Raw genomic sequence first — 26771 nt, forward strand, 5'->3', positions numbered from 1 at the left:
TAAAACATTAGCTTCCCATGGGCCAAAGCATGTCCTCGATCTTAATAATAAACTGCTTAAGATTATCGTGTAAATAATAGTTAGATTATTGTACTAGTACAAGTGCTAATTATTTTGTGTGTGGAACCATAGGCTATGCGTTGTATGTATTGGCATAAGAGCTGAATATAAACCCAAATTGTATGGATGGAATTTCAGAGCCTAAATTCCGTACGAGTTTGTAGTCGCATCCCTGCGAGACCAACTTTAAACAGAGGCCCACATCACATTTTAATTGTCTCTGGTCTAAAAACTGAAAAAGGACTAACCAGAGTTTTGAAGACAACCGAAAATACATAAATTGAAATAACTGAAAATAAGGAAGACTATGTAAGTTGGCTATGGGATAGTTTGTTGAAGATCCTGGCCATGAAACTAAGGAACAAGTCTAGCAAATTCTATCACAGTACTGTATAATTAAATGTAAATTGATATTGCTGCATATTTAATTAAATGTAATATCAATTACTTGTCAATTAGAATTAGGCTAGAATTATAATATGATGTTGGATACAAGTACTGAAAATAAAATATGGCTAGACTGTTGTTTAGTTTTGTTAACTGGTTTACTTGCATGTGGCTCAATGTAAATGAATAATTAGTAGGAATAATTATGGCTAAATGTAAGTGAATGAATATGGACAAAAATAATGGAGGCAGAGAGAGAGAGAGAAGAAATTTGTTTGAAATTAATGTGAGTGGTGAAGGCTGGAAGTGGTTGATCAGTTTTTTATACCTGGGATGTGTGATTGCTTCAAGATGAATTATGCAATCTGAGTTGTCTGTTCAGTCAGGGAAGGATGGCACAATGAAAACCTGCCTAGGAAAACTGAAATATGAAGAGAAGCTGCCAGAGATTTGTGTGAAAGTGGTGGTGCCAACACTTTATCCGAGTTTGCCTGAGGGCCACTAAGATTCTAGTGGCTTCGATGAGGATAGGAAGCTGGCGGCTTGTCAAAGGTTCCTCCATTTGTCCTAATTATTTCAAGCTGTATTTTAAAGTTTAACAGTGTTGGTATTTATGGCTTTGGCGGGAAGGTGATTTCGTGGATTTACAACCCTATGGGTGAAAAAGCATCACCTGTTCTCTGTCCTACATTGTGGCTTGTTGAGCTTGAAACCGTTGCTCAATGTTTGTGTTGCATCTAACCTTTTGAAGAAGTTGTTTGGATGAACATCCTACAAATTGTTCAGTACTTTAAGTGTTTCGATGAGATGAGCCCTGTCATATCTGGTTTGCAGTGTTGTTAGCCCTGTGGCATTCCTGGTACGAGTCTTGAATTAGTTCTAGAATTATTTTTGTTGCCTGGTGTTGAGCTTTCTCCAGAGCAGCTATATATTTCCGAAGATGAGGTTTCCATGCTTGGATATAATAATCAAAGTGGGAGTTTTATGTGTGGTTGGAAGGTGATGAGTTCGTATGAACATAGAAAAATTAAGATTTAAAATGGTAGAAATGGATAATCTGAAGTACTCGCCTAGTTGTACTTGCAGGGGTTGAGCTTTGGCTCTTTGGTCCTGCCTCTTGGCTGTCAACTGGTGTATAGATTCTTGAGCCTACTGGGATCTATCAAATCTACATTTGAAACTATGTATGCAGTCTGCCTCCACCACATCACTGCTTAATGCATTTCATTTGTTAACTTCTCTTACACTGAAATTTTTTTTTCTAATGTCTCTGGCTCATCTGGGTACTAAGTTTCCACCTGTGTCCCCTTGTTCCTGTTCCACCCATGCTAAAGAGTTTGTCTGTCCACCCTGTTAATTACCCTGAGAATTTTGTAGGTGGTTATCAGGTCTCCCCTTACTCTTCTTTCCAGGGACATGAGGTTTATCTCCCTTAGTCTTTCCTCGTAGCTCATCCCTCTCGGTCTGGGACTAGTCTGGTGGCATACCTCTGAATCTTCTCCAATTTTGTCTTGTATTTAACTAGGTATGGACTAGTGTGTATGGTGTTAGGAAAGCAGGCAAAGTTAGAAGTGAAAATGTCATTAAGGTATGTAGAGTGTAAAATTCAATATACAGTACTGAAAGATTGGAGATTGTGTACCTAGATGGATTGGACATGTTGAACAAAAAGATGATGGTAGACTGCTGAAAAATGTGTATTAAGATATTTATTCAGATAAAGGTACATAATTTGAAAATAAGTTAGACATACTGGGTAATGTCAAATTAATAGATAGCTAGAACTATTTAGTACTAGTACTATCTAGAACTAGATAGTACTAGTACTATATTTCTAGTACTATCTAGAAAAGGCTAGTACTGTGTATCGCTAGAACGTATTAGTGGCTGAAGCTACTAATATGCACAGCGTTTTGGGCAACCTTAAGTGACTCAGCTAAGTCCTCCATCATGGTACACATAACAAGAAATGGTTCCCAAAGCTAAAGTAAATAATCACATTTGGCGATTTGAGCATAGAAGGTACTGTAATTGCAGATAGCAACTGAAGCCGTTTAGGGGTTACAGCGAGTACGTAAAGGAAGAGTAGAATAGAGGATTTCCTCTACTGCAAGAGTAGAGGAAAATTGTTAAACGTGGTGAGAGGAAGCAGGTGGAAAGTGTGAATGATCTGCGGGATATAGCGCCGGACAAGTCTGGGTTGTGGTAGTTAGTAAGGAGATTTGATCCTGTATATTAGTATACGTCTAGTCATGAAACAGTTGTGTGCTACTGTGGATGAATATACAGTGCTTGTTTATCACTTGTCTTAATGAATGGATGTGCAGTATTATATTTTATACCCAATTTCCCCATTTACATTAGGGGGTGGAGGCATCAACAGAGAAAAGAATATTGTGAATAATATAAGCAAACGAAGGTTATCAACATTAGTAAAACAAAAAGTATATAATTGTTAAATTATATATTTTTTGTAGTGTAAAACAAAGAATATATAATTTAACAATACTGTAATTATATATTTTTTGTTTTACTAATGTTGATAAACTTCATTTACTTATATTTTTCACATTCTCTCTGGGTTGATGCCTCCACCCCAATGTAAATGGGGGAAATAGGGTAATGATAGAAGCAGCCATATATACATGCAATACACTATCTATAAGACTTTATATAACTGACTCCTTAAATATATCTTCCTTTCTAAAAAAGTTATAAAATTTCTTCTTGGGTAAAGCCACACCCACTAGAGGCAAATGCTAAAGCTGTTTCAACTACAGTATTTTATAATTTACTTTACACCCTCCTTTTTAGTTCTTAATACAGTACTACTGTATTACATTATGTCTGGAAACGGTGAAAATGAGAGCAAGGATGCTGCCGAGCCAACAAGTCTGATTAAGATAGAGAATGATATAGAAAATAAGGAAGAGACCAAAGAAGGTGACAATCAAAAGGAAGGGGTGAAGGGGGAAGAAAAAGCAACGAGAGAGACAGATGGAGCAGAACCCAACCCAGAAAGCAGTGAGGAGTGAGTTTATCATGTGCTTGAGATAAGAGAGTATTTTTTGTACAACTCTTCTCTGCTCAACCATCCTACATAAGGGACAAGTTGCTTCGAGACAAATATCATTCGAGGCAGCAAAACATACATGATATAATGGCAGTGCTCAATGAATGCTGTTTAGTAATGTCATCATAAAATTCAAGTTGACATTTTTTCGTAATTTCTTCCAAGACTATTTCGCAAGAAGCTCTACAATACAGTACTGTACTGCCTGTATTCACAAGCTGAAGTAGGCTGGATGCCACATGTCAGTATGACAGCTTGGATGCAAGTGGCTTGGTTCATTGGACTATGATAAGAACTTTGACAGGTTTCTCTGGATGAGCTTTTTCTCCTTTTCACTTATTTTTTTTTTCTAAACCACAACAATATTACTGTACTGACAAACTAGGTTGCATGAATTGGTTAATTTCACCAAATATTCTTTATAGTTTGATGAAATATCTTTGCATGTTTTGTATTCTATACATTCTTTATTATATAAAGATTTTCCTTTATGAATTTTACATATGAAACTTGAGTGATATGTGCAAACTAAAGAGTGGCTATAAGCAGATTAATTTGCACAAGTTATAAAATTTGCGTCCTGTGATAACACACCCTCTTTAATAAGGGCAAGACTTTTCTAAGTTATGCATTTAAGCCCCAACAAATTTTGAAAAGTGTTACTTGAGAAACTGGTGGTCAAGGCATTTAGATAAGATTATACAGTAATTCATTTTGTCAAGGACAGCCAGCTTGTGTGTATATATATATATATATATATATATATACACATTAAGCTTATATCGAGGTCCGAGGTACAAATTGTCCATGACAGTCGGGTACAATCAGATAAAGCGCAGAGCGCAGTTTCCATGTCGCCACAGCAGGGTGCTGTGTTGGGGGCGGCGCCACAGCAGGGTGCTGTGAATACATATTGCAGATTGCTAGATAAGGGTACAGTACTGTATGTACATTTATAATGCAGTGCTTTACTGTACTGTATGTGACTATGCTGTCTGTGCTGCCATGCAAGTCAAGGACTGATTGGTTGTCTTACTGCAACCCAGCAAGTATGAAAGGTCACAAGGAAGCCATACTAGATACTAACACTTTTGTCAATGACTTGCAACAAAATGTAATTGTTATTTAATGTCATATTTATTTGTTCCAGTCACTAACTTTGTGTATTCTAGTAGTTGCTGTAGCTAATATTGTCATGAGTGAGACTACAGCAAAAACATTGTTTATAGTATGCTGATGTGATTTCTGGAATAAAATTTAGTTTAGTTGTACTGAATTCACAAGAATTTAATGTTGATTATTAATGCCGGTAAAACTTTGCTGCATGGTCCTCTAAATGCTATTAAAGTATTAGGAAATGTTAGATTGCAGAATACAGTACAGTACATAGTAAACATGTTTTACTTGTGCAAGACAACTTATCAAGACAGTAACAGAATTAATCCTCTCGACACTTGGCTGATCGGGTATTTTCTCAACGGTTAATTGGAAAAGATATAGTTAATTAGTAACACTGAATGTACAAGCTTTTGGTTTCCAATTATAGAGAACTAGAATCCTGGTAGGCTAATAATGGCTTTGCTGGTTAAAGGCCTTTGGCATTCGAATCTTTCCAATCATTTCTCTCTCTCTCGTTCTCATTTTTCATTGGCCTCTTTGATTAGCTCTTTGCCCTACATTTAGTGTGGACATACTTTCAAAATTTGGGTTTTGAGGTAGACTGACCTGGGTACCTGACCTGTGCCAGGTACTACTCCTAGTATATATACAACTTGGTCCAATTTTGAATTATTGCATGAAACTGCTTTTAATAACATTTTTAATTTTTGTATGAGCTTTCCTGTACTCTTACTCTTTTGCAATCTGATGCATCACTTTGTATTTTCTTTCAACCTTGTAAGATGTTACCTGCAAAACCAATTAACAGGATACTGTATATGTAATTTTTGGAAATGATGAATGTGACATTTGTTTCAAGATCCATCTCTGCTTTCAAGTCTCATAAATCTATATTGATATTAATGTAAACTTGGGAAAATGGATGCAGGATCGGTGCTGCTAATGAGAACTGTGAGATCATACACTCTAGCACAGGGTGCCAAGTGCAAAAGCACATGCATGGTACGTGAAGCCCTTTCAATTGCTATTGGAAATTAACCAAAACTGTTCAGTACTACACTAGCTACCAGTTAGCCCAGTTGGTTAGTATCTACCCCTAACTGATACCAGGTGGAAGTATGTTCTGTTCATCGCAACAAAGTCCCTTGAGCTTCCCTGCTCCACAACTTTATGGAAAGACTGGCGAGCCAGAAATAAAAGATGGGGGACTGGTAGCCACCGTCTCTTCAGCTCAGAAAAGTGTTTTTCATACTGAAAATTGCCCATAATTTCTTTATTTTTTATTTATATAACAATTTCTAATGCTCCCTAATGTAAGACTACCCACAAAGCATTAAAAATTCAAACTACAAAACCCCCAAATTTGATGAGCTCAAAGAATATGGCCTGTGAAAGATTAAATAAAAACCAACACCACCCATTGGTTCTAGCACATAATCACATAAAGAACATTGTGCAAGGAGCCTATGCTATGCTTTCCAATTTCAGAATTGCTTTTAAATATGTACATGGATGGTGAAACACTAAAGAAATTGTTCACGACCTTTGTGAGACCAAAATTGGAATAGACAGTGGTTGTATGGTGCCCATAATTTGAGGACATCAAACTGGAAAAGGTGCAAAGTTATGCAACTAAATGAGTTCCGGAACTGAAAAACAAGAGTTACGAGGAGAGACTAGAGGCATTGAATATGCCAAAACTAAAAGATAAAAGAAGGTGATATGATCACCACTTGCAAAATACTAAGAGGAATTGACCAAATTGACAGAGGAATTCCTGAAACCAGCAACTTCAGGAACAAGAAGACACAGATTCAAGCTATGGCAACAAAAGTGCAAACAAATATTAGAAAGTTTTCTTTTGCAAACAGAGTGATAAATGGTTGGAAAAAGTTGAGCAAAAAGGGGGAGGAGGCCAAAACCGTTAGTAGTTTCAAAGCATTGTACGACAGAGTACAATACTTGGAAGACAGGGCACGAGTGTAGCGCTCATCCTTTAACTACACTTAGGTAATTACACACATCCCCAGGAAACAGCCCATAACAGTTGTTTAGCTCCCAGGTACCTATTTACTGCTAGGTGAACAGGGCATTTGGGTGAAAGAAATAATGGACATTGTTTCTGCCTCAGGTGGGGAATCGAACCTGGGCCAGGCTCTGAGCATTGTTGATTCAGCCATGAGGCCCCTAAGGCATTGTGGTGCTCTTGCCATGTTGGCAGTTGGGAAATAGTACCCAGTTGGACCAATTAGTAGTTAAACTGTAACTTGGTGGGTTTTTGGCTAGTTTCAAGTATAGTAACACTTTGTGGCAAGTACTTTTAAGTGCTTTAAAGGCTCCTTGCAGGCTTTGCACTTTTGGATCTTCCTAGCATTTAAAATTAATGCTTTATCTTTGAAATTTCTCTAGATATAAACAAAATTATATATATTGAGCATTATCACTAGATCAGGTTTGCTAGTGTTCTTGTTGCATCCATTAGATTATTATCGAAGAACGACTTTAGTCTTTAAATATTGATACTGTTTTTGTATTTGTATTTATCTAGCACTTGTTAGCTTTTCTGCTGGCTGTGCTGACATTTGTTCAGCTAGGTTGTCATGAGTTTGGCTGGTGATACCTGCCAACTCTCATAACAAGTAAGATGGCTTGTTGATTAACTTGTGTGTAATAGAATGTATTGTATAAATATACTCTTTTATTTGCAGGCTTGAAGAAAAAGCAGCCCTGTATGATAAAGCTCATTGTTTTACAAACTTCTTATTATTAACAATTTGTACATATATCATTTATATAAGAGACCTGGCCTTTGTAGTTTAATATTAATGTTGTGTGTTGTCAGGTGTTCCAATATGGCACTATGGTTAAAAATACTCTTGCAGTTACTATTTAGGAAAATATGTTCTCAAGCTGTCTATACTGTAGTTCTGTTCTCATCTAAAGTGAGTTTTTTTATAAATATTTTATGGTATTAAGCGCAAACACCACTCCATACTTCAGCCAGTTAAATAATTGTTTGAAATCCTCAGTCAAGTTCAATGTTTCTTCAGCGCGAGTAACTTGTGTAATTTCTAATAAACGTGTTGGTTTATAGGTCAGCCGAGGGTGGCGCGGCAGTGGCAGGGGGTGCTGCTCCTGGGGGCGACCCTCCCACAGGAGAGAATGGAGAGATTGTGGGGGGACCCCGTGGCCCACAACAGGTCGCAGCACAGAAACGAATGCAACAGACTCAAGCACAGGTTGATGAGGTATGAGTGTGTCGCTCAGTTGGGATGTGTAGCAGTTTAACCGAGGTGGTGGTCCATTGTAGGGTAAGGTGTTAAGAAGGGTACACAGAAACTGGAGGATTATAATAGAAATTGGTTCTGGCTTGGCATCATAAGTAGGGTATTTAAGACTAGATGAGTAAAGGAAAATAGTTTTTAGGGCTTCTCCTCTCAGGTGTTTGTGCTAATTTGATTTTTTTCATTCAGTATTGCAAACATAGTCCTTTCTCAAAGATTTATGAAATTCATTACATATAAAACTTTCTATTTTGTGTCTTTCTGAAGTATTAAGATTAGGAAGGCTTCAGTTTGAAATGAAACTTCAATACTAGGCAAAAGGCCTCGTTCAATTGATCTTGCTGTAGAGACATTGCACTCTTAGTAATGAATAACCGAAATGGAGCTTGTGTTTTACTGGGTGTGATGTAGTACATTTTATATAGAAATAGTGTTGAATTGAAGCACAGTACAGTATTTGGAATATTGGGAAAGAGAACAACTTTAGACTTAAATATTTAAGTGTTGCATCATTATAAATTTTTAAACGAAAATAAAGATGCTTAGAATTTGAAATATAGGACTTTTTTATTTTTTTTAATTCAAAGTTGTGATTGCTTTATAGATGCTGATTTTTACAAATGTTAAAGTAATTCCTAAAAATTAGGTCAAGGAGAAAATCAATAAATTATTCTCATCGTGACATTGAAAAAGGATAAAGTCATTTGAATTAGGAATTTATGCATTATCCCAAATTCATTATATTCTGCCTTGCTCAAAAACTTTGAGGATAGACATGACTTGCAATTATCTGGTTGTAATGTAATATATTATGTGGAATTTATTTGGAATTATTGTTAGGACATGATGAAGAGGAGAGAGAATGTTACTAAAGTTGGTGTGAATTGTTGCCTTTTGCCATTGTCTTGTGTGGGATCCTTTAAACATTGCATATTTTGATATAATTTGTAGGTTTCAAAGAGGATTTAAGAATGGCATGTCAGGTTGTTTTATAGCATGACTGATTGTATCAGGATATTTGGGTACTAAAATCAAATTATTTTCAAATTTTTGTGATTTAAATACTGTTTAACATATAAAGTGCTTTAAACTGTTGGATAATGTGGTGGTGTTTTAGCCATTTTATATATATATATTTGTGCCAAGCTCACAAATAAAAGACCAGTGTGTGTTGATGTACTGTACAGTATATAGTTACTGGGAGGTAAACCTTAGTGTTGTAGCTAGATGAGAATGTCCCCGGAGCACTCTTGTCTGGAGCTGTTGCCATCACGACAACAACGGCTCTGCTCACATAATCATTTTTAACCCACAGACTGTCTCTTTCAAGTCCTGTCATTTCCTGTATGTACTAATGTGGATTCTGTCGTTATTTGGCAAAGGTCATTTACTGAGAACTGCCGTTTCGTTCTCTTAAATCAAAGTCGAAAGATGGCTAATGAGAAGTTTTCATAAAATTTTAGTGGTTTGAAGTAAGTGACCTTCATATATAATATGCATACATATACAGTATACCATATAAACAAATTATATATATACTGTATATAAATAATATTGTGCATATATATATACTGTATATGTTGTGCCTATGTCTGTGTTTTCACTGAGAATTTTTATATCTAAGAAGGATTTCTTAATTCATATTTTTTCTTTTAGTCAGTTAAATATTCTTCAGTTACTAATGTAAGTCGCTTAAAAAGTCATTGCCATTCTATCAATAGCCAAAGCTTATATTGTAGTAACAATATTCCCAAGTGCCACTTATTTTTTAACATTAATGGTAAAATTGACCTAATTTCTTGTGGGATGGAGCAGGTTACCTCAGTAATGTGTAGGAACGTGGAACTCGTGATGATCAGAGATGGGAAACTGTCAGAGCTTGAGGCCCGCGCAGGTAGGCCCCTGAAGTGCACGTCCTAGGAAGTGATGTGGGCTGTTGTGCAGTGTTTTTGAACATGACAAGTGTGTTTGTAGCACTGGTGGAGGTGTTTGTTGTGTTCGGTTGATTTAGGTTATTAAAATCCACTTGGTAATATGAATTATTTGTCTTTGTATTTCATGGGGGTTTTATGATTTTAAGATCAAAGATAATGATAAATTAGTTGGGTTCTTACTAAATGTTGGAAACGTGAAGATAAAAATTAAATTATGAATTATTTTTGATAATTTACTGGTATTGCTGGTAACTTGGCACGATTTTGAATTTGTACACTTATCAGTACTGTACTAAGAGGCACTTGACTAAAAATGACAGCAATGGTTTTATCATTATCATAAGCTGAAGAGATCATCCTAAAGCTTCAAAGCTCTCACAGTTTCTCATTCTCTAGATGCTTCACAAGTTTTGAACTTATTTCTCGTTGAACTGATATGAGCTCAAGTTTGGCTGCCTCATTGCTGTATATAAACGGCATACGAAACTTCATGTAGACTTGTACTGAAAGTTAGCTATATAATGATAGTGGTTAGAATAAGAGAAAATCCTTCTTTACTGTAAATTGTAATTAATCTATAGTATGCTATGAAAGGTAAAATTTTGAAACAGTTTTCAGAAAATAGGCCTTGCAATTTCTCAAGTTAAATTTACAAAGAAAAGAAACAAACTATATAATACAGTAGTTGGAGATGAAAAATGCTTTAGTCACCATTTAACTAACCTAGGTAAAAAAAAAAAATTTTAAAGTAAAATATTTTTATGCCACTTGCTCCCATTTTCTTTTTTCTTTTTTTTGTGACTGGCGGATAATTTGCGAGCTTTCCTTAAATATTTTCATACGGAAAATTACTAATTGTATAGTACAGTACATTGCTAAGGAATGGAAGTGTAAATTTACATATATATACAAAAATTGGTCAGAATGCGAAAAGTTCAACAAATTGTTAGGTCCTTAAGGAACAACGATGAAAGGAGTTTTATTTCAGTTTGAATTTTTGTTTTTTGTTTTATTCTTGCACTGCTTGCATTTTTGTTTGGCAAAACAGGTTGTTGGAATAATGCGAGTCAACGTGGAGAGAGTTTTGGAACGGGATCAGAAACTTTCGGAACTAGATAACCGAGCAGGTGAGAGTCTTAAGAATGTGGGCCATCTTGGATCTACTTGCCTGCCCGCTTTAGGGAGACTTGCTGGGGCTTATGCTTACACTAGCCACTTGGGACTTGGGACAGGTTGCATACTAACCCATCTTAATCTTGCTCCCTATAACATTAACTTTATAGCTAAATAATTAATTTTGACAGAGAAATGGTTTGTCAGATATGGTGTTTTGGAAGTTATTGGGTTGGAAATTCCATAGGTTTGGATGGAGAGGCTGTTGTGGGCAGGTTGTCAGGGGCAATGGCACTTGGGCACTAATATTGTGTTTTCCTGGCTTTTAACTTTGTCTTAAATGCAATATAAACTATAGTAGGGTTTCTCAGATGCTGTGGGAATCAAGAATGCAGTATGTACTGACCCTAAGTATTGCCACTCTGAGGCACTGGAAAAGGTAGCTGACAGGTCTTGGGGTCTTGAAGAGCCTAGAACCATAATATATATATGTTTACGTGCTGATTTTTACCAACTAGACTAAAAACACATCTTGTCCATTTCTTAACAATCTTAAGGTACAATCAACTAATTTAACTAAAGTACTATTAGCATTTGAAGAAATTTGAAGTATAATGTCATTTTTAAGGTCATATGTAGCCTAACATTAAATGTTAAATTGAAAGGCATTATAAATTAATTTTTTCTAACTGTATACAGTACAGTATAGTAGTTTTAGCGTTAAGGTACAGTAATTAGAAAGGTGGTTATGGTGGCAGGGGAAGAGAAGGCCAAGCTCCTAATACTCGTCTGAGCTGTACTTTACTGTAATTTGCTGTGGTTGTCTTATGAAAGGGAATATTTATTTCATTAGTGGTAGTCATATTTCAAAATATAGTTCATATTTTGTTCTTGTAAGATGCTGTACTATATTATTAAATCCCTGTTTTGTCAATCGAGGAGTAATTGTACATCAGTTAGTTGGCTATCTGTGGACACAGTTTTATGGATGATAATAGATATACCATCATCCCTTCCTTGCCCCAATAATCTGCCCCTCTCCAAGTGCACAGCACAAAAGATCAGCACAGGCAACAAGGTGCTCTGTATCTGAGGAGGTTGTAATAAATCTGTTGGACACGAGTAAGGCTGAAGGACCAGGCTAACTAGTCATTTGCTAGTTAGCCAGGCTAACAAAACATTGGAGAATGGAGAGCTCCTGGACTCAGAAAAAACAGTAGAAAGCAGAAACAGGAAGCCCTGAATTGCTGTCCAGTCACTAATGCTCATTCCCTGCAAAGTACTAGAATAAATAGTGTGTGGACATGAATAATCTAACCCAGGAGATTAGATTTCACTTTTCAAACTTTGCTTTTTATGGGAAAATGGTGGCAAGGGTAGAAGAATTTCTGCTATCCATACCTTGAGCTATTTCATCTAGGTTTGAGCCCTGGCCAGGTTGTGTTGGCTGTCCTTAACAGAACAATAGTCCTTAACTGTTCGCCTTTACTCACCCAGCAGTAATTGGGGACTTTGTTGCAAAACCAATTGGTGGTTCATGGTCCAGGAAGAACTAGTGGGGTAAGGTTTAACGTGAGCTGTTATGTAAAAGGAAAGTCTACTACTCTCATGCCCATCATGTGTGTAAATAACAAATTATGACTAAAGAAAGAGCAATGATAAAGGATGACTTAAATAAGCTAAAAAGTTTGGTCAGAAAAGGTTACTAGAATAAAAAAAACCTGGTGTTGGTATTGTCAACTTCTAACATAAAAGGCACATGTAGCACACAGGCTTTATTCCCATTAATTTTTAAAATGGTTGCATATGACCTTAAATTTAACACGAGGGTTGCTTTGATACGATTTTTTAGTATTTTTGGATAAAAATGTGAGAGTTGCGGGTAGTAGAGATGAGACATGTATGTACTGTACTGGGCAGTATTATTACAAATAAGAATATATTTACAATGAGCTTCTTGTAAAGCCCAAGCATCATAATTGCTAATGAACATATACTGACTAGAGAAGCTAATGTCTGTTTTCTGTTGCATGTGGAACGGCAAAGGGTGGTATCCGATTTTAAGGTTTTCCTTAATTTTTTAGTTTACAGAATTAAGGTGATAATCTTTGTTCAATGGTGAATTACACTAACATTCATTTAGTTTTCCAGGCAGCTGTTAATAACTTGTTTACACAATTAACCCCAATCTCTCTTATCTAGCATTAATCTTTGTCTTGTCTTGTCATAGGTCTATTTCTCCAGTCTCGTGTATCTTTATTTTTGTGTTTAATGTTGGGTGTGTGGTATTAAGCATTTAGTTTAGTGTTTTCATGCTAGGTTTAATTTGTTTGATTTTTGATTGTTTTAACTTTCTCCCTCCTTCATCCTCATTCCCTTCTCATTGTTACCATATGTGGTGGATTTTTGTGAACTCTAGGTTGTCGACATCATGCGGACAAACGTGGAAAAGGTCTTGGAAAGGGATCAGAAACTTTCCGAGCTGGATGACCGTGCAGGTACCCATAATCCGGGCATTGTTTACACCTCCGCTCATTGTGTCAATATATTTGTTATTTGTCTTTCAGAGTCGATAATTTTGTGGTTATGTTTATGGGCTGCAGACTACTTGTGGAAAAGTTATAAAAAGTTATTAAATAATAACTCCTCATTGGGAAAATGTTTCTTGGAAAATTTCAATTGATCGATTGACTAGATTCTTCTCCAGAAAGCAAAAAAATGCATTTGGGCCCTTTGAGTACATGGTTTGGTCCTAAAGTCAGGGTCGTTTGTTTTATAACTATGAGTACGTAATTCCTGTTGTCTTGCCAAACAAGTGCTATCCAGTAATAGTGGAAGGGCCATTAAGTTATTTTAGCTTAGTTGAAGAACTTGTAATGCACAACTTAAAGGGTGGTAAAATGTTTGTAATAAAAGATCTTCAGTAAAGTACTGTTAACTACCGTCATTTCAACTTGCTGTTATTGTCAGCAAGAGAATGTTGAAGCAATTTGATTCTGCATCATGATATCCTGAATGCCTTGCATTTAATTCAATATGGTTGTACAGTATATATTTTAATCTTATAAAATTAACTATTTAGTCTAATGTTTATTCAATGTAGATAACCCTTTTTCTTGTGTGCCGGCATAATTGGACAATAGTGTAGTTATAACATCCCTCTGTGGAGGAACAGTGGAGATTAATTTTACTCCAGTAAGCAACAGTAAACGTAATTTTACTCCAGTAAGCAACAGCTTTCTTTACTCCAGTAAGCAACAGCACAATAATAGTTTATCTTATAGTACAGTACTGTACTTAAAATAGGGTTTTACAATGGTAAGTTGCCATTTTGAACTTTCTATAAGATTCCCAAATTTTGTGAGTGATTGCTAAATCATTAAACACTGCAGCTATTAAAATCGTAAATCTTGGTGCACACGACTGTTAATAAATCAAATGGGAGGAGGGGGGGAATTTGTATATGGTGATTAAAACAGTGTAAGGGTTAAAGTAATATAGTCTTTGGCTTTCTGCATTCCTAATACAGTACCTATACTATAAATTGTTATATGTAAGCAGTATTACTTTAGGATTTAGTATATTTTTGTTTCTACGTGAGCCGTGTTTGTGTGCAATGCGCAGAATACCTTTTGTCTTTGCTGAAACTATATACATTTATATATACAGTAATGGTGCAAGGAAGAGTCTGATGTTGTTGAGCCGTTTAATCCTCTGTTGGAAGATTTTTGGAGCCAGTTTTACATATTGTTTGAGCAATAGCCTACTTGAAGCACAACCATACAAATTTCATGCACCCTGATTGAAGTTGACAGTAATAGTAGTTTTGGTTGCAAGTGATCCCCATAGGAAGTTTTGCAACGACTTGACTCGACACCATCGACTTGAGAATAGTCCAGGATGGACAGAAACGTCGTCGTCCCTTCACTTTTTAGTGTGTGGTTTGGTCAATAAGTTTTGCAACATTGTTTGTCAAGTTTGTTGTCATAGGAATTAGTTAAATATTAAAATTTTGAATATATGTTGTTGGACCATACATTTACAGTACAAACAGTCCCCTTAGAACGAATGGGTTACATTCTGAGAATATGTTCACGGAGCATTTATTTGGAATGCAGAACGAGATTTTCCATAGGTGAAGTTGTAAATGAGGGGATGTTTCCAGGTCACCATAAATCATCATAATTTTGGTGATCGCAAATACAGCATAAGATTTACTTTGAATGACGTTATCCTGCATGTCAAAGTTGACTGTTTTTGAGGAGTGAAGAGATCTATTAGCTGGAGATGTCGGAAGATAGCAGTGTGTCGGCAGTAGAGGGTGGCTGGTCATTTTCAGTGTCACTGGCTATATTTGATGTGGGAGATGATGGATTGGTGGGAAATGCCTATGAGTCGTCATCAGTGTCACTAGCTGCTGTAGAAGTTACTGGTTTTGGGTCAGATTTTTCTTGAAGATTGTCGAGGCATTTATCACAAGTCAAGCCTGGGGAGTACAGGGAGAAGAAGAACTCTTTAAGAACCCTCTCCAGGTATGCAGTTGGAAATGATGTTTTAAGAGGCGACTGCTGGGCTAGAGACATTTTTGGGAAATACGTTCTCACAGTACTTGTGCAACTATCTTCTTCTTTTCAATGTAAATTGAAAAATTTGGTTATAGAGTGCAAGGCAATTCCAAACCATTTTTGAGGTGTTTTGACATCTCTCAACGTTGTCATCTTGCTCTTCCAAAATTGCCAATTCATCTTCTACCAGCTTAAATCCCTCTTCCAGTCTCTTGGCTGTGATTTATTTTACCGAGGGTGTCTCGCCAACTAACTCCTCTGGAACAGCTTCATCTTGAGTCTTTGCTGCCTCCAACTCCATAAGGTTTTAATTTGTGAGCTCCTTTGCATGAGTCCAAAAACTCTCAACACATTTTCCTCATCCACCTCAAAGTTTAGATCCTTTGCAATTTCAAGAAGGTTTTCAGTCAGCTCCTGCAACTGATTCTCCAAACCCTGAAATTATTTACAAATTGAGGACAAACATTTATCCAAACACCGTTAATGCTAGTCTAACTCACTTTTAGGTTATGCAAATTTGTCCCACCCTCGTATCTATTAAACCGCCCACGACTGGCCACAAATGTCTCGTCGCTGTTTCACTTAATTTTGTCTTCAAATCATCAAAAAGACTTTTTGCTTTCTCTTGTGTGAACATCAGGCTGATTGGATTTCAGTAACAATTTTAATCCACAAAGTTAACAACTTTTCCATCTTGCAAATTAAATGTGATTTTTTCTTATTGTAATTGATTTGAGTGGTGTAGAACCCTTCACGTGCTCTACAATTTGTTTTTTTTCTTACGATCACAGTTGTTGAGCGTTTCAAGCCATAAACATTTGCAATCTGTGTTGGTTTTTTGCCCATATCTTAAAGCGCTTAATAATGTCTAGCTTTGTCTCTAGGGTATTGCTTATTTTCCTTGGCATTAATGCATTATCAGTACTAGTCGTCCTCTTATCAGCCATTCTTAATGGTATTTTCCCTCAATAAAGTTCAAAGAAAGCACAGCATGTCTACTTTAGACTTGAGAAAACTATTGATTTGGGCAGCATGGGTTCCCACTGATACTGTAAGTCAAATTGAATGCACACATGACAGTTCACCAACTTATTTTAAAACATGCCTTACCTAACACAACTGAACCTAATCTTGTCCAAACAAATCTAATTTAACCCACCCGAGCCTAACACACCACAATCTAAGATAATACTGTACATCCTAACCCCACACTATATGCAATTTTGATTGAAAATAAACTTGTTTATGATTTGACTACACCCCACCTTCCTTAGTGGGCTGTGTGGATGTTTCTGTATACTACACCACGTGGCTGCCACATGGACGTTTCTGTATACTACACCACGTGGCTGCCACATGGACGTTTCTGTATACTACACCACGTGGCTGCCACATGGACGTTTCTGTATACTACACCACGTGGCTGCCACATGGACGTTTCTGTATACTACACCACGTGGCTGCCACATGGACGTTTCTGTATACTACACCACGTGGCTGCCACATGGACGTTTCTGTATACTACACCACGTGGCTGCCACATGGACGTTTCTGTATACTACACCACGTGGCTGCCACATGGACGTTTCTGTATACTACACCACGTGGCTGCCACATGGACGTTTCTGTATACTACACCACGTGGCTGCCACATGGACGTTTCTGTATACTACACCACGTGGCTGCCACATGGACGTTTCTGTATACTACACCACGTGGCTGCCACATGGACGTTTTAGTGTGTAATACTGGGGACACTCCGGCAGGTTTGATTAGTAATTTGCATCATGAAGGGGGGACTTAAGATGATGTTCAGATGGACAAGTGTTCATATAACAGGAACCTCCTGTATGTAAATTTTCATCATAATTATGATAGTTTGAAAATGACTAATTCTTCATAAATTCAGTGCAATATTTTAGAATTCAATCTAAAGAATTAAGGTTTTTACTTTTGTTACGTACCATATTGATTTTAATCCTTCTGACACTGACCAGTTTTAAAATGTCATAGATTCTTGAATTCCCGCACCCCTGTTTCCCCACCGGTACATAAACTAGTGTTACTTGATCTGTCACCCAGCCTAAAACTGAACACATCCCTTGCAATCGGTCGCCAGTTACAACAACCACAAACGTAACTCAAATTTTGTACAAACTACCTATCACTACAAGCCCACCAAAAAATCAGCAATAACCTCAACCATTGGTGCAGTGGATGGTGATCTCTCACTAGGTTAGGTAATGGTCGGCATTAGATGCAGGCTATGTAGATAGAAGCGCAAGTTTGCAGCCATTTGGCATGCATTGTGAGGTACTGTATTCAGATTCCTCTGGGCTCTGTGCTCTAGCTTCAGACTAGTCCTGGGTGGGTCATTGCTTGAACTGAAGAGGGCGTTCCCTTTGTTCCATTGCCCTTTGGAGTTGGATACTGCACATAACTCGTCTGGATTCTCAGGGTTTGATTCTCCACATTGTTCACATCTGGGGAGTGTCCAACATTTTCATTGATGGTCTGCTTATTCCTACCCGTAAATGTTCTGGGCTTCCCTCTGTGACACTCTGCGACACCTAAAATGTTTCTTCTTTTTTTAGTTTTCTCAGTCTTGGAGTTACATATGGCCATAAATTTGGTGTCAATATGTTTGTAAATGAATTTGCTGGACTGTAGATGACGTACAAAATGTGCTTTTATAATAAATTTGTGATGTTCCTGAGTACTATACTAATTAGCATCATTAGCATTTTAGTGCCATCAGAATGTTTACTGTTGGAATATGGATGATGTATTTTTAGCATCATCAGAACGCTAACTAAAGTGTTAGTACTAAAATCATGTGGAAAAGTTGGAAAACATAAGCACTTGAAGTAAAGAGCCTCTGGTTTTATGTACTGTCCATTTTATAAAATAAAAAAACTTTAGAAAAATATCTGCCCTCTGTCAGTGGTTTGATTATTGGGTTTCTTGCGTGTTTCTTTTAAGTTAGTCATTGTGGACTTGAGTGGAATAAATCACATGGGCTAGACGTTGTGGGAATTATGTTGGTTTAGAAGCTAACAAAAAATGATATACTGACAAATGTTTATAGAATTTAGATATCAGTCACTATTTGTAAGTCTATGGGGGTCTCCTGTATTGAAACAGTCAATAAATAATTTAAAATAAGAAAAGAGAGAAACCTTTTCCCAAAAGTTGTCCCAGATGCTGTAGATTTTTGGTGCAGTGGCATTCTATTCTGTTAAGGAGAGATTTGATGAAGTATATAATGAACATTTGTAAAAGTCTGCAGCGTTGTAAACATAATCTAATTGTAGAAATAGTATACATATTTTTTTCTAAAAGTTGTCAGATGGAATTTGGAACACCTTTTCTCTGATAATTTGTGCATGCTAAGGCACATTAAACTTTGTGACTGATCCATGATTGTATCTGACAATATTATAAGTATGTAGCAATGTAGTGTAATATAATTTTGGCTTTTTATAATTCTCTTGTAGTTAATCTAATTCATGTACACTACTGTATTTTGTTTTTATTGCTGTGGGATGCTTTAACATTACTAATCTCATGGTTTTTCTTGTCACATACTGTATTGTATATCTCTCATTTGTGTCATTTTCACATTCTTCTTTTCTAATCACTGTTTATTTATCCACAATATATGATACTAAACCCTACCAGAGCTAATCAGGAGCATATTCATGTAAACACAGTGCAGATGTATATGTATGTGAACCACAGTGTATCTTTCCCGATGTAAGCTATAATTTGGTCAGTGTATGTGTGTTTCTTCCCTGAACACTGTGCCCTCTTGCCAAGTGTAGGTGGTGGACATGATGAGAACCAACGTGGAGAAGGTGCTCGAGAGAGATCAGAAACTCTCCGAGCTTGATGATCGTGCAGGTATACCAGGATAGGATGCACCTTCGCTAATTACACTAGAGATTTTTTATTTGCAAAAAAAAAAAAAGTATACATACATCCTCCCTGTTACATGTTTTGTACTTCAAGGTTAATGGTTTTTTCAGCATCTTGTTGGCCTCTATGGGAAATTTACGAAATAGACAATTTGCTGAATTATATCTGTGATCTTGTAGTTCAGTACTTTTAACTGCTAGTAGGCAGTACCCCTGCATTGTTTTGGCTTAATCACTGAATCAGCATAGGACACCACTGATTCTTAGATGAATAGCACAGCACTTATAGAATGTTGTTCAGAGCTTTAAGTACCTATGAATAAAAATAAATTATTTGAATGAATAGCGTGTAAGATTACTGATTACCATCAATCATGCAGTTTAAATGGACTATGATCTGACTGTAGTGGTGGCTCTGAAGCCTTTAATTTGGTCATAATATTTTTTTTAACCATTTCTTTTAAAATTTTTGAAGACCAAGGGACTATTTTTTTTAATTCTTTATTTAATGGTAATTGACCTAATGAACAACTTTAAATATTTTTTTGATGTGGTACTTATGGTTTGAAAGTACTGCTCAATTTCTAATACTGTAAACATATAATTTTTGTCATGAAATTTCCCATCAAAATAAGTTAACCTTTTTGGATAAATTTTGATGAATATTTTTAGCAATGAATCTATGCAAGACGAGGTTTAAGAGACTTGTATAATAAGAATCTCAAGATACACAAACAGTATAGTAATTTATTTATGGTGGATAATGCCAAATGTATTTAAACTGGTGGTGCCCTTGTGTGTGACTAGCATGGTATGGTACCTAAGGCTCTGCACAACTTTGCACATCTTGTTTAAGTTGTGATACATCTCCATAAAGTTATGTCACAATAAAGTCCCCCCACATCCCTACAGCATGGCTCTCATCATCTTTGGCAACATTCCAAGCAGCAACAACACAAGCTTAATAATAATATACTCATATGATGAAACTTGTATAATAGACTAAAGGTTAAAGCTAATTAAAGAATTTAAGTTTAGCCATGAGACTTTTAAGTTGTTAGAGGTTTTTTAATTTTCTACCCTTCAAAATTCTTACATTGTTATATTAGGCACTAATCCTCTTAAGCTTGACAGCCAGATTTTGCCACCAGTTCATAAAAAAAAACTAGCACTTGAAACTGCTATGGAGTTGTTCCCTGGGATGACTTGTAGACATTAGAGAGGACATAACATACCATCAGGAAACTTAAATATGGCTCAGCAGAGTTGCATGGAAGTTAAATGGCATCTAGATAGGTAGCCTGGCTATAGATCAACAGAATTGCATGAAAGCGACTTTGCAAAGTAAAGTCATCATTCCGTAGTTGTAGCGGTTTTGACAAGACCTGTTTATTGGTAGGGAAATGGACTTGGCTGTGGAGAGCCAATCACACACATGACCCCTCTACTGAAGTGTGACTCCCATGGCATATATTGTGGCCTCCTCCTAGTTTACATAATGTTATTTATTCCTTGTCTTTTGTTTTTGCATGATTTTACCCTCTAGGGTTTTAACTTCAAAGTAATATATATTTTTATTTTATATAACTTGAGTGTTTGTGTACTAACACTTAAAACTTAATGAAGGTAACTAATCTCATGTTCTTAATTTAGAGTATACAGAACAAAAGTAATAAAGTTTGTGGAAGTCATATGAAATTTACCACGCAGAAAGTTAAGACAACTAATTAAGTAACTTTTTGTATTGGATATCTTATTGTAACTGTCATTTACAGACGTTAATTCTAGAATTGCTGGAAATTATATAATTAATATTAAATGTAGCAATGGAAATGGTGCTAATGTATTCAATAAAATATAGAATTTATATAAATATTGAGTAAGGCAAGTAATTTGCAAGTAAATTTTTTATTAGAATACATTAATTTATTTGAAATCCATTAACAAAGTAGTAGTGGTAGCATTATATTGTTATAAATATTTAATTTCAACCAAATCTATTGTATTTACCTATACAGTACTGTAGTAAACTTTCAAATTTTTACGTATAGAATAGGGAAAATGTACAAGTTTTGTCACGGTGGTAATACATGATGGTGTGCTTCAGATGCCCTGCAGCAGGGAGCCTCACAGTTTGAACAGCAGGCCGGCAAACTAAAGAGGAAAATGTGGTGGAAGAACCTTAAGGTAAGCCAGAGTACCGTGCTAGAGCTCTTTAAGTTGGTTAGGAACAGGTGTGTATGACGGTGTTGAAGTTTAGTAATAGTTTGCACGTTAGGTGTTTGTAAATCATTGACTTGGTATACTATAATCTTTTTAGCCTCTGAAATATAGAAAGTTTAATCACATTTTTTTTATTCTTGAATTTCAGTTTATACATTAATTCTTAAGAGTATCTATTGTCTTATCTCGGGGGGGCAATTGGCTTTCTGTTGCTATGAAATATTGTGCCTTATAGAGAATGTCTGCTATATATTTTTGGGGACTGACGAATTAGCTAGTACAGTAATCGATTTTAGTACAAATTAATTCCACACTTTTTCATTAAGAATGCATTCCTCTGAAATTTCACTAGATTGTTAAAAAGTTCACCGAGTTTAATTAAAAGTATTTAACCAATATCTTAGTTTTTCTTCTGTACGCTATATTGGGTTTTACCTTTGGTGATGTAGATAAAGTATACAGTATAACAGTACTGTATTTGTACCATATTTCTTGTATGTTAGTATAATTCTTTGGGTTCTAATGATGCAATACCCCAAATTCTTCCCGATCTGGGTACTGTGGTGCTGGCCTTTTGGTCTATTATAGCTGATCTTGCCAGGATATATATACAGTATTGTTCTTTATTCTAAATAATTTATTATATCTGAAATTAAAATAAAAAATGGCTGAATTAATTTTACTCTGAATCTTTAATGTAATGGCATATAATGATCACCTTGTTATCTGTCAGATATTCCAAACAAGGCCTTTAAATTAATGTATTTTTTATAAGGATACCTTAAGAGGGTGTTTCTATGGAGAGCCCCTCCGACTCCCTGGAGCTTACCTGACCGATATGTATGTATTAGACTGTGGCATCGGTCAATTCAATTGGAGTTCTGTGCCTACTGGGGACCACGAGCCAGAACCTGGCCCCCCTAAGAGAGGCACGAGGAGGTGCCTTTCTTGGTGCCTAACTCGGTCAATGGCAGACATGGAATACTTCCAACCACATAGAGGTTTCTATTGGTCATTGCTCCTTGTGCGCCTCTGAGCTGGCCAGGTTCTGGCTCATGGTCCCTGGTAGGCATAGAACTCTTAATCAAATTGACTGATGCCATGGTCTAATACATACATACCAGCCCGGTAAGCTCCGAAGAGCCTCCGGGACTCTCCCAGAAAATGATGTTTCATTAAAGTTTTTTTTTAAGGTTTCCATTCAGTACTTTAAATGCCTCGTAATATTGCCTGAATTAATGAAATTTTTGTGACGTTTTAGGTCCTTATTTTGATTTTGAACTCTCATCTCTGTTCAATTTTTAAACTAGATTTTTCTTATTGGAGAGTATACATCACTGTTAATATATTTTCTGGTTTTATGTATATAGGGAGCAGGGGAAGCTTTCTTAGATTGGCCATAATCAAACTATCTAGTTAAATTTCAGTTTTTGTTGAGAAAGCGTTCTTTAACATAAATATACAATAGATATAAATGTTGATGTAATATATATTTCTATTAATGGGGCTTAAGGTGTGAGATGTGGACAATAATTGCATTTACCAGTTTCGGTTAATCTTGGGGGGGAAAAAAAAAAAAAAAAAACTCGCTTATCAACTGTACATCATTAATAATATTGTGCCTATTGTGTAATCTTAAATTTGTTACAATTACTGTCTGTGCACTCATCTGGTTTTCTTTGCACTTCAAAATAATAAGCTTGTTTTATTTTCTAGTTTTCTTTATCATGATTGTTTCTAATGGCGATTCTTGACGACAGATGATGATCATTATGGGCGTCATCGGTATCATCGTCCTCATCATCATTGTTGGTAAGTAACGGTGATCTATTACTTTTTGCCATTTATATTTGTGCTCAATTGATGATTTGAGGTTAAGGATACAGTGGTTGATGGGTGGCTTTATTGTTGTTACAAACTGTTCTTAGCAGTGTATGGGCTCCTGCTGAATTTTCTTGGTTACCATTGTTGAGTGGCAGAAATACGGTGCATATTGCAGATTTTGCATATTATGACAATTTTGAACGATAACGTATCATTGATCATTAATTTAAGCGATATTTTTACAGAATATACATTCTGTAAACTTGTAAAGTTAATACTTAGTCTCACCTTTTGCATTTATAAATGCTAACTTGGAAATTTGTTAACAGCCCACATTTACAGTGCCATAACCTAGTCTTATGACACAGTATATCCAGATTTTACCCAATTTTATCTTTCCTATGGAGCTTTCAGAGTTCCAGACCATTAAATAATAATGATTACACTGAAATTTTTTATAAGGTTTGGTGTTGCAGTGAGCCTTTGCTGTGACCGAGAGATCATGGTTCAGAACTGGAGGGGTGTATTATGTGAACACTCTTTGCAGGTTTATTTTAAGCTATAGATTACAGTTAATAGATAGATAGTAAACATAATAAGGAGATTAAATATACAGTACCGTTATATGATATATATCAGTCAAGAAGTTGATGTTTAGTAATGATACTGGTACAATTTTTTTGCATGACTTTGTTTGAAGTGGACATTAAAATATAGATTTAACCAAACAAACTGAATTTTCTAGTCTCTTAAACTTGGAATTTGGTTACTACGGTTTGGAAGAAATCTCTTGGCTATCCTCACGAGCCTCGTATCATATATTAGACTGTGGTAAGTAACAAAATTACGGGAATGCATATATATAGAGTATGGGTGCTAACTAGTAGAGGTTTGGCTCTTGGGCTAATCATAAAGGGAGTATTTTTGTTAGGATAGCATGAAATATTTTCTTCAGTTAGGGTAGCATGTGTAGGATGCTATTGGGATAGTTATTTTTATGTATATTTATTTTTAACTTCCTTATCTTGGGTCACTAAATGGTAGCACATCTCTATTATTTAATGCTTTGAATGATATTTAAAGAGAAAGTAATTGGTTTAGCCGTCTTGACCCAAGAGACCCTAAAATTCAATTCTTTGTCAACATTTCCACCCCATGAAAACATGACTCATCCCCAGACCTGTGCAACTAACGCTTACTTGTTACTAATGAGCAGTGTGTTGTGATGAAGTTTGGTGTTGCTGGTGTCGGATCCTTACTCACTGGTCCAGTAATGCAGCCTTAGAGCAGCTCACCTCCTCCTACTTTTAACATTATAATATAAAAGTAAAAATAAATTCTAACTTAAAATTTGGTGTTACCATTTTCTAAGATTTTATGGATTTAACACTCACTGGTAGAATATAACCTTTCTTAACCCTTTCTCTGTGGCACATAATTTTTGCTTAGGTTACCTCAGAAGGCTGCAATGGGCTAAAATATAAATTATAGTACAAAAACCCTTCTCTATCTATCTACAACATTAGGATATTATAAAAAGAAATTATAATGGATGGTGGGAAGAGACAGGAATTTATTATTTTTTAATAGAACATGCAGTATCATCCAAGTACAATAGCTTTATAGCGGTCCATAACTGATCCCAAAACACCCAGTACGAAAATTGTGCAATTGCCATTGTTGGGGGAACAGGAAGCCTATAAGGCCTATCGAAGTTCCTCTTGCCAATGAATGGCTCTTTCCCAGAATGCAACCCATGACAGTTGCCCTACTGCCACTTATTGCTAGATGGAGAGGCATCATGTGTAAGGAAACTTACCCAAATGTTTTGCCCTGCCCAGGAATCAAAATCTGGTCCAATCAACCAATTTGCCAAAGGAGTCTTTCCATTTTATTACATTTCTAATAAGAAAATTACGGCTTGTACCATATTTTCCATTAAAAATCATTCACCATTGATTCATTGGGGCCTCGTAGCCTGGTGGATAGCGCGCAGGACTCGTAATTCTGTGGCGCGGGTTCGATTCCCGCACGAGGCAGAAACAAATGGGCAAAGTTTCTTTCACCCTGAATGCCCCTGTTACCTAGCAGTAAATAGCTACCTGGGCGTTAGTCAGCTGTCACGGGCTGCTTCCTGGGGGTGGAGGCCTGGTCAAGGACCGGGCCGCGGGGACACTAAAAGCCCCGAAATCAACTCGAGATAACCTCAAGATAACCATCGCACTCCATTGCAGCCACCCGTCGTCACTCATTTTTCTCACGATGCTGAGTGAGTGACTATGGCTTGCATCATATATTAAAATATTTGTAAAAAATTCAATTTTTATCTTATCAACTTCTGGGTGGTTTCAAAATGAGCATCTTTAGTTTGTGCACAATTTGATACCAAAATGAAAGCCATAACACACACATTTATGTCAGAACACTGGAAAGATATAAATAATTTTGTGGCGATGAGCGTCAAAAAGTGCCCAAAAGTTAAAATATTTGTTAAAATTCCATTTATTGTTCTATTATTATGGGACTAGTTTTAAAATACGTGCCTTTATATTGCAAACAATTTGATACCAAAATGAAGGACGTGATGCGAAAATTGATGTCAGAAAGGTAATAGATGTCAAAGATGATAAATACTTTTGTGGTCCAAATTTTAAAATATTTGTTAAAATGCCATTTATTGTTCTATTATTATGGGACTAGTTTTAAAATACGCGCCTTTATTTTACGAATAATTTGATACCAAAATGAAACGCGTAACACGAAATTTGTTATCGAACTGAACGAGAATATACATTAGTCTGTAGGTGTGCCAGTTGGTGCTCATTCACGGGTAACTTGGCCGACTTTAGGCTTTGCTGTGGGGAGTCACTCCGGGCTCTTGGACCTTGTATGCATATACCCTTGTTGGGAATTCTTTTGCAAACCCAATGATACCAAAACAAACGACATAGCACGAGAATTAAGGTGAGAAAACTGAAACGAGTATACACTTTTTGGTGTCGCCGCACGCTCGCCCACATCCAACGGTGCATAATGTCATTTCTGCATCGCGCACGAATGGTGCGCGATAGTGTTTAAAAGGTTTTTGGATAATGTATAATAAAAAATTTAAATGTTTGTCTTTATTATATACATGATATGGCCCTAATAATGTGATACCAGGCTATAATTTTTTTTGAGATATATACAAGAGTTGTTACATTCTTGTACAGCCACTAGTATGCGTAGCGTTTCGGGCAGGTCCCTGGAATACGATCCCCTGCCACGAAGAA

At 36.2% G+C, this 26771-nt stretch overlaps 1 protein-coding gene across 10 annotated transcripts in view; it reads left to right on the plus strand.

The window, feature by feature from the left end:
- Positions 1–26771, plus strand: part of nSyb (neuronal Synaptobrevin) — a 42254-nt gene that overhangs the window by 886 nt on the left and 14597 nt on the right. For 7 of the 10 annotated variants that reach the window (XR_011229350.1, XM_069328933.1, XM_069328939.1 and 4 more), the window contains exons 1-5: positions 3262–3478; positions 7734–7887; positions 10906–10984; positions 21560–21639; positions 23436–23487. Coding sequence is in view for 9 of the 10 variants with exons in the window: in XM_069328933.1 (XP_069185034.1) it covers positions 3291–3478; positions 7734–7887; positions 10906–10984; positions 21560–21639; positions 23436–23487 (553 nt within the window). In the remaining variant the exon portion in view is untranslated. Of the gene's footprint in view, positions 1–198; positions 370–3261; positions 3479–7733; positions 7888–10905; positions 10985–13389; positions 13469–19359; positions 19439–21559; positions 21640–23435; positions 23488–26771 lie in introns of those variants that run through there. The other 3 variants (XM_069328936.1, XM_069328937.1, XM_069328938.1) reach the window with 3 other exon arrangements.

The sequence above is a fragment of the Procambarus clarkii genome, chromosome 22 (genome assembly GCF_040958095.1).
Source record: "Procambarus clarkii isolate CNS0578487 chromosome 22, FALCON_Pclarkii_2.0, whole genome shotgun sequence".
Taxonomy (NCBI): domain Eukaryota; kingdom Metazoa; phylum Arthropoda; class Malacostraca; order Decapoda; family Cambaridae; genus Procambarus; species Procambarus clarkii.